This window comes from Antechinus flavipes, chromosome 2 (genome assembly GCF_016432865.1).
Source record: "Antechinus flavipes isolate AdamAnt ecotype Samford, QLD, Australia chromosome 2, AdamAnt_v2, whole genome shotgun sequence".
NCBI classification, from domain to species: Eukaryota; Metazoa; Chordata; class Mammalia; order Dasyuromorphia; family Dasyuridae; genus Antechinus; species Antechinus flavipes.
The window spans coordinates 186254432-186273039 of NC_067399.1; the positions used below are offsets into that span (position 1 = coordinate 186254432).

General features: G+C 32.8%; 1 protein-coding gene and 1 long non-coding RNA gene across 2 annotated transcripts in view; one reads left to right on the forward strand and one right to left on the reverse strand.

Moving 5' to 3' along the window:
- Positions 1-1588: 1588 nt before the first annotated feature.
- DLGAP2 (DLG associated protein 2) overlaps positions 1589-18608 on the reverse strand; it is a 1170371-nt gene continuing 1153351 nt past the window's right edge. The window contains exons 13-14 of the mRNA XM_051976005.1: positions 13764-13916; positions 1589-9380 (exon numbers count right to left, since the gene is read on the reverse strand). Of these exons, the coding sequence (XP_051831965.1) occupies positions 9162-9380; positions 13764-13916 (372 nt within the window). The 3' untranslated portion in view covers positions 1589-9161. The remainder of the gene's footprint in view (positions 9381-13763; positions 13917-18608) is intronic.
- The window catches only part of LOC127548562 (uncharacterized), a 28922-nt gene continuing 16556 nt past the window's right edge, over positions 6243-18608 (forward strand). The window contains exon 1 of the long non-coding RNA XR_007950429.1: positions 6243-6296. This is a non-coding gene — a long non-coding RNA (uncharacterized LOC127548562). The remainder of the gene's footprint in view (positions 6297-18608) is intronic.

The following is an 18608-nucleotide window of genomic DNA, read 5'->3' on the forward strand; positions in this document are numbered from 1 at the left end:
TTGAAGGGAAGTCATCTAGTTCAATCCTTTTAAATCTAATGCATCTAGTTTAACCCATACTTCAAAAAAAAATCCCACATCACAGATTGATTAACTAGTTATCCAGTCTTTGCTTGATGATTACCAGTAAAGATGAATCCCCTCATATCTAAACAATATCTAATATCAATATCTAAATCTATTTTTGCATTACTATAGAGTTTTCCATATCAAGCCAAATTTGCCTTTTGAAGGTTCCCTCTTCCCCCATTGACCATTCAAATATCTTTCTGCCCTTTGAGGATTAAGAAAACAAATGTAATTTGTTGTCCTACAAATACTTTGAAGACCATTATCATTCCCCTCTCCCATCAGCTTTTTCTTCAATTTAAACTATTCCCATTTCTTCAACCAGTACTTCCAAGTTATGAACTTAAAACCCCTCCTCAACCTTGTTGCCTTTCTTTGCATATTCTGATGTTTATTAATACTATTCCTAAAATATGGTACCCAAAAATGAATACAAGTACTTTAATAGTAATTTTAAGATGAATACACAAACAATTGTAGATGTCTGATTAAAGGAAAACGATGGGGAAAAAGCCACTTCATAAACTTTATAAACTACTATTTCCTTCATTATACCACTACTCTTACCTACAAAGCAAACCACTGAGTTTTGGAAGGGCAAAAAGACAGAGAGCAAAAAACATGCACAGTACCTGATGTGTGCAAAATTAGAGATAAGCATGCTTTCCAAAAGGAACTAGACCATGTTTCTTGACTGGTATAAAAGATATGATCAAAAGCCTTACATTCACATATTCTCTAAATGGCCTTTAATTAGGGTATACTATTTAATGATGAGAATTTAATTAAATAATTTCTATTTTGTTTACATTGTAAATACCTTTTAAGCTCTTGATTTCCTTATAGTCAATAAAACTAGTTGCATAAAACTTTTAGGGTTAGAAGGAAATTTAGACATTACCTAATTTCGGGTATATTGCAAAGTACACTGGATTTACAATAAAAAAACTTTGGTTCAAATCTAACTCTGCCACTTGCCACTTGTATGACCTTGAGCAATTAGTTATTTAGCCTCTCCAGGTTTCAGTTTCTTATTTGTAAAATGAGAACTTTGGAACAACCCATCTCTGAGGATCCTTCTGGATATAAATCTGATCCTATAATACAAGCCTTTTTAAATTTTTACATGAAGAAACTGAGGCATGGGGAGGTAAAGTGATATTCCAAAGGTCAAATAATTTCCCTTTTCTTTGAAATACAAATAGATGGTGAAATGCAGGATTTTTTAAAATTACAAAACTTGACAATTTTAGGTCCTATATGTTTTCCTATGAGATGCAGCATGGTAGAGTTAGTAGAGACCTGGAATTGGAATCAAGGAGATCTAGATTTAATTCATGCTGCTGATACTTATTAGTTGTCCCAGGTCATTTTACATTTATGAGACATACTCCACAGTCAACAAAGATTTTACTTTGTAGATGAGTTATAAGTTTCTATGGAGAAAGTCCCTCCCCCCCAAAAAAATTAAACCAGAGGTACTTGACATTGAATGTTCAACTCAATAACCAGAAAACTCTACTTTTCTCAAAAAATTTAATTGCAGAATTATTTACAGGAGATGAACATAAGCAATACAGAAATCAATTGAAAGAGCAGCTTCATAAAAGAGTTCTGGAGCAATAGTGAAGCACATTTTCCTTACAATCAGCTTAGAGTAAACAAAGGATCATGGGAAAAAACAACTCAAATAAAAGCAATTGTTCGGTGTTTTAAAGGAATGACCAACATTCTGGTAATGAAGTTATTTCCCAGATACACAAAGTATGGTGGTAATGGAAATTACTGTACATTCAGAGTAGTATCCTGCATGCTACTAAAGCGAATTTATCAAAAGAATCTGAAAAGCATGTGAAAGAGAATTACATAAAATAGTTAACTCTAGTGGCAGGTGATTTTGTACAGATGTTGGCTATTTGGCACTCAGTTCATCCTCATTGTTGATATGATTTCATATGTATATATGTATATATATATATATATTTATATACTTTTTAAAAAAACTTTAACTAAACAACTAGTTTCCTGGTTCTAACATTCCTGGAAATTCTATAGGAGGCATTTAATTTAGTCCTTAGGCCACCTTTGAGTATTTTGGCATGGAGGATGGAGGATGGATGCATGAATTCAGCCTCTGTACAGGAAGAATGTGTACAGGGAAGAGTGGCTTATTTTTTGGAAAGGAGAATTCCAAAGTAGGCTAGGTTGCACTATTTGCAAGGGAAACCTTGTTAATTCAGCAAACTAGTATATAAAGTGGAATGAAAGATACATACATGCTGAGCCCTTTAAAAGTGATATGATTATATTAAAACAATGGAGATAAATTAAAGCATGAACAGGTGGCATCCATAGGTAATTACAAGTAACGTTTACATTTTCCCCAGGTGTGTTTCAGTAGACAAGAAAGTTATGCTTTGTGGCGATTATGGTCTCCGTGAGAAGGATAAATTAGTACTTCAAGAAACTTTGCAGTAATCATTCAATAGCTCCTCTTGTTCATTAGATATATGAAAGATTTGACTCAAATCTTTCAGGTTCAGATTCAGCACCAATAATGAAGAGTCACATAAAATATAAGAAAGTAGGGAGGTAAACCTCTGTGTTCCTTTTGTTTGTGTAGATACAAAATATTTCTTAAAAGTATTTCCTACTATGTCGATAATACTTCCTTTGCAGAGAATGTCATTAATCAAATGTTTACATTGAAATTGTATGTAATTCTTTTATTAAAGCTGGATACAAATAGAAGGTCCAGGACAGCAGGTCATATAAATTATAGACATTTCTCAGTGACCACTTGCATGACAAGGTGGTTGTTTCTTGGAGTGTTGCCATGGACTAGTTTCTCTGAGTCATGAAATTAAGGATTTCTACAAACTAGAATTGAATGGGAGTATTACTCCAAAACTCTTGTCAGAAATACCAAGGTAATGTTGATAATTGTATCTAATTTTATTTAAGATGTACTCCATAGACTTGGTTCTCTATTTTCTGACATTGATTTTCTTTCATTCTTTAATGTTTACTTGAATTCATCCTCGAAATGTGCAAATTTAAGGGACTGACCAAATGTTTTTTGAATGAAGTTTAATTTGGGCGAGTGGCTAGCCCATATTCATGGAAACACTCTAGAAACATTGGAGCCAAAGGCACAGGGGAAAAAATCCACTTTTCTTGAGTTATCTCCCCACCTCCCAACCCACTGAGAGGCTGTTTTGTGAGCTCTTTGCAAGTCAAAATGCTGAGGGAGCATTTCAAACCAGAGCATGGGGTCAGTATTAGTACACTTGACCAATACTTCCTGTTCTCTTTCGAGACATCACATGCTCTGGTCTTTTGCAGGTTTCTAAACCTGTTGAAAAATGCATTTTCACATTATGAACGATGTAAACCATTAAAGAAGAACAACACTGTTAATGATTCTCAATATTCATGTCTCTAGAATTTGGTAACTAATCTAATAATAACAATACATTATACTTTTATCACTTGCTTCTTGTGAATTCAGCATACCTTCAACATACCTTAACATTATGTTGTCAATCCTCATTATATATTTGTGAGTTAGGCAAGAAATAAGTATTATTATTGTTTTTATTCCAACATTACAGATGAGAAAACTAAGACACAATGTATCCACGCCTGATTTTACATGATGATTTAGTGATTAATGTGAGACTAAAAAGTAGATTGCCTAACTAACAAGTACTAAGTACTTGTTCCTCTTTATCAATTTTCAAAGTATCCAGGCACCCCTTGGTGTGAAAGTCCTTTCAAGTTAGAATTACAAAGGTTAAATTGTCTTAATACTTGTAACTTATTGAAACTATAAACTTAGTACAATTGCAATTGGCCATATATCTTTCTTATGAAGGTGCCAAGTTACTTAAGGTACCAGACACTGATTTGATTTAGTTATTTAGACCTTTGAGATTTGACACAAAAATTATTGTTCAAAATGTGAAAGGTATAACTAAAATGTCAATTTAAAAATGATAAAAGAATTTCCCTGGAAAATATATGCCTTATATTTAAGAATAACTGACCCTAACTTCTTGATTTCTTAACACCTGATATGTTCAATTTGTTGTGAAAGACAGAAAGCAAAAGGATTTGGTGGGGACAGGTTAAGTTGTGAAATGAATACAATTTAGACATGTAAACAGAAATGCCTTATATAAATAATATATGCATACATTTAAAAAAGATATCTGAATTCCTATCCATGCAATAGCCAGTCTTCTCTCCAGAAGAACAATGATGTAACAGATCATAGAGTTAGAGCAGAAAGGCCACTGAGCTCTCATTTTACAGATCAGGAAACCGAGGCATAGAGAAGTTAAGTGACTTGCTTAGGATTACACAGCTGGAAAGCATCTGAAGCAGGATTTGAACATGGTCTTCCATACTCCAAGTCCACTATGCCACTTATATTTCTTTATGTTTCACTTTCTGGAAGTTGCATGAGGAGAGCCCAATATAGGAACTCACCTGCTACATTTGCTCTAGTATGAGATAATCCCTGTTGATGAAGGTTAGTTCTAGACTTCCATCCTACTTTTTACCTTTTCCAAGCTGCAAGATTCCTGGTGTGAAGTGAGGGACATGGCATTAACTATCATCATCTGGAAAGATGTCATGAATTCTCTAAAGCATTCTTATTCCTGAATTTCATTTTAGGCCTCACAAATATATTCTTTTGCCTATTTGTGCCTATTTCTTTATGTGCATAGTTACTCAAATCTTTGAGAGATGTTCCCACAAAATATGTATTCTTTCAAAGCCCCATTAAAATATTTCAGAGCCTCATTTGGATTTATTAAAATCTCTATCAGCAGGCACAGAATATTGGGCAAGACTCTCAGCCATAAGAATTTGGCCAGAACTAGATGAATCTCATGAATGATGCAAACCAATTGTTTGTCTGGGATACTGGTCAACATTTTTTTTCAGTTTATCCATCATGGGAATACCTCATGAAAACAGAACAATACAGAAACTTAATGAGAATTGTAGAGGTGCCAAAAATTCATAATTAATATAGGATTCTGCCTTTGGAGGAATGATAGAAAAGGGGAAAAGTTAAGATAGGAAAATGGAGACATATATATCAAAAGAAGGTGCTGAAAGTACATATATCTGTGCACATAATGTGAAACATAGTTTTTTAATGATAAATTTTATCTACCCATTGAAACTAGTGAGGTAGAATTTCACCTACTTCTTTATACTAATATTAAAAGAAAAGATAGTAAAGTTAATAGTAGATTATACTACTTTGGGGGGGAGGTTTAAAAATTAAGTCACTTAAATGTACTTTAAATTAATTTGGTGCAAAATCTTCAATGCATCTGAACTTGAAAATTAGATATTTTCTTATCAAATAGTATGTCATTTTATTTACATATTGCCCAATTAATACCCAATTATGCCCATTGGTTCCTGGGAAATTTGCAGAGGAGTAAAGTATGGTAACATTTTTAATTCACAAGAATTGCATCTAATGAAATGAGTGAGGGAGGAAAGAAATGCAAAGAAGAAATCATTGCATTGAAAACAGTGTATTTTTAAGCAAATATAAATTCTTAAAAATATTTCTCGGTTAAGGTCAAATTTTTGATTCCTGTTTATTCTTTTTGGTTGTTTTTTACAATTAACTAATAAACCTTTGCATTACTAAATTTTTTAAATGTGAAATTTTACAGCTGATCAATTGGTTTGTGGTTTTTTAGCAATATAATTCCCAAAGTAATATTAATTTTTCAATGATCAATGATACCTTTATGATATGTATATGCACATATATATGTCCATTTCCATAGATAGGGAGAACATCAAATTCTTTTTCTGGAGAACATCATCTTTTTCTGGAGAACATCAAATTCATGTTCATAGAACATTTTATGCCAATAATTTCAACTGTGTTTTAGACACTCAGTTCCATGTCTTATTATTTTTTTAAATTAAAAGTACACTCTAAATGAAGTGAATTACAGTATATGATAGGCTTATTGTGGTGATTGTGATTATTATTTGCTAGAAGTGATTGAAATAAATTGGCTTGATTGACTTATAACACAGGTATTATAAAGATTGCTTTATTTCTCTTTAATTGGTGAAACGGACAACACATAAATGAACATGGCTTCTTTTCTGCTTTGTTGATAGAATATCACCTGTATGACAAGTTGAGTATATTGCACTTGGATGTGAATCATGAACAGGTAAAATTTTATCATCTCATAGCAGGCATCTGCTTTCAAATAATCTTCTTTGGAACACAGGTGGACTAAAGAGGGAATTATGCATCTCCAAAGAGGCATACTTAACATATCAGTCAACAACCATTGTAAAATTTAGTGGGGTTTTATTTGTTCATCCACAGGATGGTTTAACCATAAATATATATATGTATATATATATATAATCTATTTATATTATATACCATCTTTTTTGGGGAGAGAGGGTAGGAAGAAGGAGGTATGGTAGAAATCAAAGAATGAAGACACTGAATACCAAAAAAGAATCTAAAATTGATGAATAACTTCATTCAAGTCATAATTGTACTTTCTTCTGGGATCTAAGTTTAATAGTTATGACCTAATCTTTATATTTTACCTTTATATATTTTGTATGTATTAAAGGAAATTAGGCAAAATATATCAGCTGCCAGTAATTATACATAGGTCTGCATGTATGCGTGCAAGTCTGTTTTACTTTTCCCCTACCTAGGAAATACACTGGCTTTGCTTCTCTGTAGATTATTTCTAAATAGCAGCTCAACTTTAAATAATACCATTTTAAAAGACTAAAATGCCAATACTTGCAAATACATTTGTATTTAGTATAGTACAATAAGTATAGGAAGCAGCATCAGTATTGTACACTACCCAGGATTCAGCTCTTTCTTTACGTAGAAAATGCTTTGAACACTCTGGGGATAGAATACTCATTTATAGAAGAATATGTAAGGGATTTTTTGCATTATTTTAAAGGATATACATTCGTCTTGGTTTTTGCTTCCAAATATTGTTTAAGGCTGTTTGGTAAAATATATACCAGGTATGAGGCTCAATTTACAGAGTTTTGGCCTTACAGGAAATCCTTAACTACTCAGCTTTAAAAATTCAAACTTTGAAGCTAAACATGCTTTAATATCAACTGTGCTCCAAATGGATCTCATGCTAGGTGGAACATATTTGGAACAAAAAGAAAAAAAGCCAAAAGAACAAAGAAAAACTTAATTGTTAATCAATGTCTAAATTTTTATAAGCTATGCAACCTTTGCTACTTAATGCTTGTAATGTGGCAGGCTGCAGAGTGAGCTGAGTACTTCTTTAAAGTGCTAATCAAGGTGGAAAAAAACCCCACAATAAAAAAGTGCTATAGTATAATTGAGAAGCTGTTCTGTGTATGGCTAACTACATGGTATTTGTTAAAGCAGGTAAACAGAAAACATGATGTTGTTCAAAATATCTTTCATATGTTGCCATTCTGCTTTAACATAGAGGAGTCATCCAAAGTCAGAGGAAACTGGGATCTATTAGATCCACCTTATTGGGTCTTCCTTTGGAGAGGGTTTATGATTTAGGACACTCACTTTCCAGTGGGAAACTGGAATAAATACTCCTGCATTTCAACTTAATTCATGTGGAGATTGGGCTCCATTAGATATATATTTTTGGGGAGATCTTCCTTTGGAGAGAGAAATCTATAAGTTAAAAGTCCTCATTTCCAGTGGGAAGCTGGAAGAAAGAAAACTGTATCTAAACTTAATTCAGTATTGAAAGTTACTTGACTAAACTATCTCCTGTTTTTGTTCATGTCAGTCAGTGTCATAAAACTTGCTAATGCTTCTTAAATTCCAGAGCTGGAAATCCCTTAATTCTTGAATTAATTTCTTTATGTCTTTATAAGCAAGGTACTTGCCTTAGCTGATACTGCATAGGAAAAAGAGTTCTGAAAAAAAAAAAAAAGATTCAAATGTAAGCTACATTTCACCTTTACCATTTAAACTGAGATATACTTACCACTCACATTCAAACTTCTTAAACTGGTTACAACATCACAACTGGCATTTTAAACAAGCAAACTTTTCTTTTCAAGGATACCCTGGAAGTTTAACTGATAACAGCAATTTGAAAAAACGACCTATCACATGTAATATAATTGGTGAAATTAAAATTAAATATGAATGATAAAAACAAACCCATGAAAAGAATTGAAATGACAATAACTATTTCCTAGGAATAAGTACAACTTTGCTTTTATGCTTTGCTATGGAAGAGATGCTTTAAGGCTACCCACTGTTTTTTTATCCATTGTTTGTCAGTCTTTTTGCATTAAAATTAAGCTTGTTTTTTTGGAAAATGATGATTTGATTCCTGGAAAAAAAAATCTTACCAGATATCTTTAGAAGGCTAGACTTCTGGGCGTTTGGAAGGCTACCTGTCTATGTGTACAGAATAACATCTAGATAGATCCCTTTTCATTTCCCAAAACTTGATATTACATGAAAGGCTTAATGTTTTCCCATAGTAACAAAGATGAAGAGAATGGCAGCGTACATGGGCAAATAATTTAGTTGGACTGGAAGAAAAGAAAACTGGAGTTGAGAGACATGGGGTCTTTCTGTCATGCACTTGCCATTGTAGCACCTTCTACTTGGTTAGCTAATGCCTCTAGTGGATGGTGAGATGCACCCATTTTATAATTTGTTATTCTTATCCCTAATAATCACACAATTTATAAAAATATAAATAACAAAAAAAGGTAAGCTGGGTTCCATCTCAAGAGGTGTTTCTTGTTGTCCTCTGAGAACATATTGGATAAGTCGGGTCTCACCAAGCCCTATCCATTGTAGCTGATTGTAAGTCAGACAATAAATACAAAAAGAAGTCATTCTTGCAATGAGCTCGGCAAACTTTGAAAAAATCAAAACATTCCACTGTGCTTATGGCACGAAGAACACAACAGCAAGGGCATATTCAGTGGAGAAAATGAGACAGAAATTACCAGGTTAAGTGACAAACTGTACAAGCTTTTTTTGTTTGTTTTTTAAAAAAAGGAAATGTTGCAGCATTCTGTCTTTAAAGCCTGGTTTGGGCCTCAGGGATGTAGATCTCAATGCTGTCTGCTCTTTCGGTGGCTGAATTCTGTCTAAAGGAGGCTGCTCTCTTGGCGGCCATAAGCCGTCTTCTGGCTTCTTGACGTTGTCTGTCAGGTAGGTCTAGAGACTTTTCTCTTGTAATAGGAAATTTCCCTTTTGGAGGCTTCTTTGGTACTGGAGGGGGAACCTTTCTTTCTTCCTAAAATATTCATTAAAAAGTCAAAATTGAGTTAGTGAAAGGGAGAATACCATATGCATATTAACATTCAATTTTTTTTTTCAAAAATCCATCCTGGAATCAGTTTTGCTAAAGATTACTAAAGGAATAGATAATTCCTTCCCAACATATATTCTGATATTAATTTTTTTTTATACAAAACAAAAAAAAATCTTTTTTCTTTTCTTCCTTTACCTTACCCATAATCTGAAATAAATAAGAAAAACAATTCTTGTAATAAATATTCAAAACTAAATTTTTACCAGGTTCAAAAAATGTTTATCTCATTCTGTACCCTGAATTCACAACCTTTTTTTTAGGAAGTGATATATACATTATATATGTATATATTAAGCAAGGAAGCTCACCACAGGGAGATGGGATTTGAAAAATGGAACCTAATAAATCCTAGGATCATAAGATCATATTTTTTTTCAGGTCATCAAGCTTTAGGGACAGAAGTAGCTTAAACCTGCCTTAGTAGCTGCTTATACCAGGGCTCCACCTAAAGTATCAAAATTTTAATAGCTATTAATTTGTTATTACATTAATAGATGCTATAATCTCAAAATTAATGTTAAATTGATATGTACTATTATTTAGATTAATAGATATTGTCAACCAATCAGTAAGCATTTATTAAAGGCCTTCTTTTTGCCAGACAATGCTAAGTTCTGGAGATATAAGAAGAGAACAGTTCCTTCCCTTTAGAAGCTTACAGGTATCTATCAGAGCAGGTTTAGGTATTTCTACCTATGGGACTCATAAGGCCCCTTCACTTTATAGATCTATGATCCAATGACTCAGGACAAACTGGTCTAATGGTAACATTTCACTGGGCATCACCCTATATTTTGCTGGATGGTTCCACTCTGATTCAACCATGCAATGGTTCATCATTCAATAGTATCCTGATAAGATTTCATCAGATGTATCAGAGTTAGGAATTGTTAGGACATCTCTGCTATTTGCTCATGCTATTGAAAGAAGGTTCAAGCATAATAAGAAAGGCTATGGAATAGCATAATTTGCTTATAATATCTTTATCTTTTTGAATTTCTCAAGTTCAATTCCTGCATTAAATAGGAAGTTATGTCAATCCATCTTCTTATTTTTCTATGGTTAGCTATCAAAATATGTGTGATAATAACTTTAAACCAGACATTTCTTGTAATTCATCAAATACACTTGTGTGAATACCATTTATGTATCAGGCCTTAATCCAAGCACTAGGCTGGGACACAAAGACAAAACAAATCATTCTCTGCCATCAGGGAGTTAACTTTCTACAAGGGCATGAACTAGACCATTTTAGCTGTAGTAGGGATGTAACATCTGACTTAGAATTGTCTTTTACACTCATGGCAACTGTAGACTCCAGATTTTAGTTCTGGGAAATTACTCTTCAGGACACAGAACTTTCAAAAGCACTATCTCAAAATGTACACCTCCCAGTGTGAACAAGTTGGTTTATTTGTATTCATTTCAAGGGAAATCTTAACATATATCATTAAGTAGAGGACTTAAAAAAAACCCTGGCTTTTATTATCCAAGAAAGGTGAAAATCAGAAACATATTTTGACCAGTTTAACAAATTAAATTAGTTTCTCTTATAATTGTTTATTCTCTTTTATTGTTACCTTCTCCTTAGGCCCCAAGTATTGATTAGTGATTGCTGTTGTGGTTGATTCATTTTAGTTGTATTTGACACTTAGTGAACCCATCTGGGGTTTTCTTGAAAGAGATAATGTGGTAGTTTTACATTTCCTTCTCCAGATCATTTAATAGATGAGGAGGCTGAGACAAACAGGGTTAAGGGACTTGCCCAGGATCATATAACTAATAGGTATCTGAGGCTAGATTTGAACTCAAGAAGAAGAATATTCTTGACTCCTGGTTCAACATTTTATCCACTGCGCCACCTAGATTAATAGTTAACTAACGTTATAAAAGCCCCATTTCTTAACTAGTTGTACAAACTATATATTACAGTGAACTTTTAAAAATGTATTTTTATGCAGTCTCAAAAATCTTTGTACAGATTTAATGCCTTAAAAACATCTTGCTATGGTTTTAATACCTTAAAACTCAATTAAAACTTTTCAGATACCCTTTATATACTCCCAGTTTATTAATCTGTTTTCTCTTTGATTTCATTAGTTTGGGGAACTAAATTCCTATTGATCTTTCATAGATTGAAATCAGAATTTCATTTGATTTACAATTTTAGAAAATTTCTTGAGACACTGAAAGATTAAGTTGCTGTAGTTTTGCAAAGCTAGTGTCTGAGGCAGGATTCTAATTCAGAGGCAATATTCAAAATTATCTTATTGGGCACTATACTTCCCAACGTATTTCTTCATGTGACTATAATTCTTCTTGGAATTATAGTCATTCTCCATTAAAATACTCTTCTAATACCTACTGGTGGATAAGGCAGTAAAGTATAAGCTCTGCCAAATCTACTAAATAGAAACAGTAAGTTTGTTCCTGAGAAAAGACAATCATCTGTGGACCAGCCTAGCTAAACTGGAAAGATTCATCACCAAAAGGCTGGCCACTAAATATGTGTTGTTGTTTGCTACAGCAACTCATGAAAATGATCTCTTTGGTCATGAATGGGCCATAAACTATTGGTAGAATGACTATCTCTTGAAGGAAGAATTGAAATATGTGAAACACTGTCTACTGAAACCATGGCCTTCTGTCTTTCTTAATTATTTTTATTTTAACATATAATGATTTTCTGGAAAAATCTCAGAACTTCTCTGAAATGTTTTAAAAAGCTGGTAAAGTTATTGCTAATTCAGATCAAGATATTAACTCTACAGTAAATAATATCTTAAGCAAAGGAATTAAATTACATGGCTAAAATGTAATTGAATTCACAAACCATTTACAAAATGCAATAGAATGTTACATGGTGAAACAAGTTATATCTACATAAAGCAGACATAACCAAACTATATTGCCTTAGCTTTTATTTTCACTTCTATTCTGACTCATCATAGAATGAAACAGAATGTTCAAGACAAAGAGCAGTGTCAATTTGAATTAGATATGGATTTTTAACAACGAATCAATAAACTCAACTATCATTTATTATGTGCCTACCATGTATAAGGCATTGTTTTAGATACTGGCGATGCAAAGTAAAATCTGTCCATACCTCAAGGAGTTAACATTCTACTAGGCAGAAAGGGGCACTATAACATGTATATAAATAAATTAATTAAGGAAATTCAAAACAATTTTTAAAAGTAAGGAACACTACAACTGGGGTAACCTTGGAAAAGGTGGCATCTGAGCAATACTTAGCAGAATGTAGGAAACCTAAGAAGTCATGATGAGGAAGATTTAGGAGAAGTAAACTTAGATTCTTAACTCTAACTTTTGTTTTCAGTATCTTTATCCTATTAAAAATTATTGAGGATCTCTCCAAAGCATTTTTGTTTATATGGATTATATTTATAGACATTTACCATATTGGAAATAAAAACTATTTTTGAATTTGTAGACCCTCTAAAATGGTTTCAGAGATCCCCAGGATTCTCTAGCCCATACTTTGAGAACCATTGACTTAGAGTGTAGATTTAGGAGATGGCAGGGAAGAGAGAGACAGGATAGGAACTACAGCAAGTAGGATCCTTAGGCTGAGGCAGAGAATGCTTGAAGGGATTAGCATGACAAAGATTAAAAAGGTAGTGAAGCCTGATTGTGGAGAGCTTTTAAGTACCAAGATAAGGACTTTCTATTTTATCCTAGAAGTAAGACAAGGTCTTGGAAGATTTTTTAAGTAGGGGAATGATATTGTCAGATCTATGTTTTAGGGATTTAGGTAGGGAAGATAAAATAGAAAGAGAAAACAATAGAAGCAAGGAGACCAATTAGGAGGCTAAAGCCAAATCCAATCATAAAATTGAAAAACTCATTTTAATTTGTCAGAAAATAAAACTTTTGATGCAATCCTTTTTCTGGATGGAGTCAATTTCTACTTAAAGAAATGAACACTTTTGCCTATTTTCAGGGGCTAATTCCTTTCCATAATTTTTATTTGCAGTTGTGTATGTACAACCACAGAGTAGATGTCTTACCTTATAAGCCAATTGGTTGTTCTTCATTCTTAAAGAAGACAAAACTGATCTCATTAGGTTAGAGTGGCCTCATATAAACCAAAAAATAAGAAATGACTTCAATTCCTATTTCTACAACAATAGAAAAGTTTGTGCTGGATTGCCAATCAAAGGCTGGGAAACACTTCATAATTTGGAATTTGAAATGGATCATTTCAGAAATTGGATTAAACATTAAGGGGTTGTTGAATAAGAGTTTACATGGAAACCACACAGAGTTGAATGTAATTACCTTTCTTTCTGGGGATTCTATTAGCTTCCATTCATTGAGCTTCAGCTGGTGGAGTTCATCAAATTTCATGCTGACATCTTCAATCGAAAGCTGCAATAAGTCCCAAAATCCTGCCAGGTCTTGGGAAGTAGGCCTTGGCATAGCACTGGGATCCTAACACAAACAGAAAAGAAAACATCAACAAATTCAAACTGAAAACATTTCCTTCTTTACTTGCTTGAGCATACACGTGGGTAGAAGTTGGCTTCTTTTTAAAGTGTCTTTGTTATGCCCAATTTTTTATTTTTATGTTTAGGTAAAAACTCCATTATCTGAGATATGGTACAATGATTCATTAACTGTTTAGTATGGAACTATAAAGTATCTTCTAGTATCCATTTCCCAGTGTTGTAAGGATCAAATGATGTAACATGTATAATTCTTTGTCAACATTAAAGTTCGAAATAAATGTTATTTATATTATTATTTATTACTGTTATCCTAATGGGCAATTAGCTAGCACAGTGCTTAGTGTCAGGCCTGGATTCATCTTCCAGAGTTTAGATCCAGCCTCAGGCACTTAGTAGTTGTGTGATCCTAGGAAAATTGTTTAATCTTGTTTGCCTCCATTTCCTTATCTGTAAAATGAATTGGAGAAGAAATGACAAACATTTCAGTATCTTTGCCAATAAAATTCCTCACTAAAAACAACTAAACAACAACAATTATCCTAATAGTCCGTACTGGTAAATTGTTCTTAAAAAAAAAAAAAAGTGGCATTTTGCAAATAATGTTAATTTAAATGCTTTTCTTAGAGAACCATAAGAATGCTTCCAGGTATTAAAATACTCTTTTTGGGGGAAAGGGGGAGGAAGGCTATATCTTTAGGCACTATGTTAAGCATTTTCTTAATATCATATCATTTGTTTCTCACAACCATCCTGTGAGGAAGATGCTATTATAATTCCAGGTAGAAAAGGACTGCTTGAGATTTAAATGACTTTAAATGACTTGCCCATGATCATACAGTAAGTGTCTGAGCCAAGAACTGAACTCAGGTTGCCTCCTGGCTTTATCCTTCACTTAAAGTTTCTGGACTTTCATATATAGAATGAGAGTGTTGGACTAGCTTTCCAAATCTCTTTCAGTTATAGAATTCAATGGTTCAATGAATGAACAAACTGTCATTTATAAACCATTATATGCCAGGCACTTTGCTAAGCAATTGGAACAAAACCACAAAAACATAGGATAGTCCCTGTCTTCTAGAGCTTACATTTCCATAGGGGAATAAAGTGATCTGAGGCTGAATACAACTAGAAGTCTCTGAATGACTTAATTATCTATAAGGATTCCCTGGTTCTCTGCCAGCTGGTAAGCATCTATATCTCCTTCTTATGCCTAATCGGATATTAATGATCACAAGATTGAACAAAGTTTTCTCATTTCATTGACTTTCAGTTTTGATAATTTGTACAGTAAATACTTTGAAAATTTCTTTTAAGGAGACATTTTACCCTACCAATTTTTTTTTTTTAAGTCGGCAAATCATAACAACAATGGAATTTTATTTTCTATATTTTCCAGCCAGTTTCATGGGAATGATATATTTTACTATGGAATATCAGAAAACTTGACCATTCCTATTAATAAAACCATTTAGAATGTGCTTAATGTCTATGTAGATCATAATCATAAAAAGAAACTGTATAGATAGTAATGTAGGTACATGGGTTAATTGTTGATATCTTCTTTTTGCATTTTTTTTTTTGGACATTGGATAATCCTTTCAATACCTTTGGTATCTTGTCCTTCTGTAGATAACTTATGAATTGATCCCTCAGAATTTTATCACTTTCATGATTCCATGATATATATCATTTTCATGATATATCTCCTACATTTAATTTAATCCAAACATTTCCCCTTTTTTAGTTTTTTTTTTTTTTTGATGCCATTTCTTCCTTTTCTATAAGGATCCCTAGAAGTTTAAAGGTTTCTATGAGAACATCTGTGAGGCTAAAGTACAGATTCAGGGGCTGCTTGATGAAAACATTTTGTTATAAAGGTATTTGATCTTTTCTTCTTGACTTTGGTTGTCTATTTTCTATTTTATCCTTAATTGTTCTCAGGATGATTTTGTTTGGTTAATATGCCTCAATAAACTTTCTTGAATCTTAATTTACTATTCATTGCTTTTCACTATTTTATGAAGCAATCCTACTCATAGAATTCTACCATCTTTCTTCATAAAATGTTATATTTAAATTTATATTTTAAGCTGTTGATGTCTTTAGCTGTTGTATCTTCCTGCTTGGCAGGTAATTCAAGTGTTTGCCTACCAGGACTTTTTTGACACTAAGGATTGCCTTATCATGGCAATCAATTAACATTTATTAAATCTTGACATGAATTTTTTTGTAATGTATATTTATGTTCTATCTTCTGCCCATATTCCATTTTCTCTAACAACTGGTTTAGACAGCTCTAGATGGATGTGTTTTAGTTGTATACCATACCATTCTTCCATTTTTATTCTAACTTTGTACTGCTTTCAATATTTGCTCTAAGAGGTCAGTGGTCATGGTCTTCTAACTCCTTCATAAGTAACAAGTCATTTCATGTCTGTTGACATATATTAAATTTTATTTTTAAAAGCCATTTGGCAATTTACCATATGTACTGCCTTTCAGTTCTTCTTTTCTAGAGGTATTTCTGATAAATATGAATTTTTTATGTAGTTTACTAGACAAGTTCTTGCTTTCTCTTCTTTCTCATTCCTGATGTGTATTTTCCTACAATTTTCTTTCTTTACTCCCCTAGTTCCATCTTTGTAGTGATGTCACAGAATTCAAGGAATAGATTGAATTATTTTGAAGAGGCTTATAGAGTTAGATGGAGAATTCCTTTGCTTCTTTATCCTTTATATCAGATAGTGCACAAAGTGCAATTATGTCTACATTAGTCTTTTTACAAATATATATGATTCAGTTGGTTGCCTGACCTATACTGTTTTAACTAAAGTAACACATGAATTTGCAATTCATATGGAACTTCTTTGTGTGAACTATTCAGATCAATTCCAAAGTATTTATTGAAGTTGTGCTCAGCATTTCTAGGAAAGGAGGAAAAGAGTTAAAAAAAAAGATTCTGACAACTATAAAGACCTATTGCTGGTGTGTGTGTGTGTGTGTGTGTGAAATTATAACTTTCAGGATGATCATTCCCATTTTTCCTATAAAATGAGACTGAAAATAATAATTTCCCTCCACTTTCTAAATTGTGGAAAGCTTGTTCTGTTTACTTTCAGCCACTAGAGGGCAACCTCTTTCTACAAAATTGCGCTAAATAGGTATCGGCATTATAATGTTAGAAGGCTAATTCCAACTTGAACTCATCTGAGATATCTGAATTTTAAAAACCTTATCGGAATTTGTTCTTAACTTTTTCTGTTTTCTTGTATCTAGCTTGGAGTACTTCTTTGTTTATAAAGAACACAAAACAAAGAAAATCAAACACAAATATTTACTTCAAACACTGGTAATTAGAATTACGTATTATCCTCGAAGAAAGACTCTTTTAAGAAAGACAATGTTTCAGGTATAAGAGCTAACATTTATATAATGCTGGAAAGTTTGCAAAGCGTTCTCTCTCTTTCTCTGTCTCTCTCTGTCTCTGTCTCTCTCAGTCTCTCTCAGTCTCTCTCTCTCTCTCTCTCTGTGTGTCTCTCTCAATCTCTCTCTCGCTCTCCCTCCCTCCCGCTCTCACTCTCCCTCCCTCCCTCCTTCCCTCCCTTCTTTTCTGTCTCTCTTTCTCTCTTTCTCCGTATATATGCATATATGTGTGTATATATTATATTATTATATATGTAATATATATTATAAGGATACCTACACCATATATATATATGGTGTAGGTATCCTTATAATTCCTATTTTAATATAAAGAAACTGAAGCTCAGAGAAGTTAAAGTTAGGGTTGTTTTTTGCCAAAGGTCACTTAGATGTTAAGTGCCGGAGGCACCATTTCAACGTGGACCTTCCAGTCTTCAAATCCAATATTCTATCCACAAAGTTACTTAATTATAACATAAGGCGTTCAGGGTAATCATAAGGAAAAAATCCCTAATACTTAGGAAAAAGTGAAATTTGGGCAATTTAACAAGCATTTATAATCTATTAGATCTATTTAGAACTAAGCTCAAATTTTACCTTTCTTGATTGATTTTAGTATGGTCTGAAAGAGAAGAATACAATTGATAAAAATTTCTTCTTAGTCTACAGTATTCTTTTATTTATAGAACCTCAGAAATATTGTTTTAGTCTGTACTTGATTTAGGAATATCTGAGAATAGCTTTAACAGGTTATCAGGAAGTCTTTTCTGGAAGACTTCCACTGACAGGAAATTTTTCTATCTATTATGGAAACACAGATCTGGACCAGAATGGGATCTTTTGTTCGTGGTGTTGAGTTGTTCAGTTGTGTCTGAGTTTTCTTGACACTATGGACCATATTTTCTTTGACACTGGAGTGTTTTACCATTTTCTTCTCCAAAAATTAAGATAAACAGAGATAAATGGCTTGTCCAGAGTCACACAGCTAGTAAGGTTTGAGGTTGGATTTGAATTATCTTTGTGACTTCAAGCATAGAACTTTATTCACTAAGCCACCTAGCTGAAAGGGACCTCAGTCTAGTTCATTCTTTTTATTTTATAGGTAAGGAAATTTAAACTAAGAGAGGATAAATGACTAATATACAGTAATATAGATTGTAAACACAGTCAAGCCAGGACTTAAATGCAAATCAAAGTAATTCATTCTATTTTAATCATATAGAGTCAAAATGTGTTTCCCTATAATTCCTAC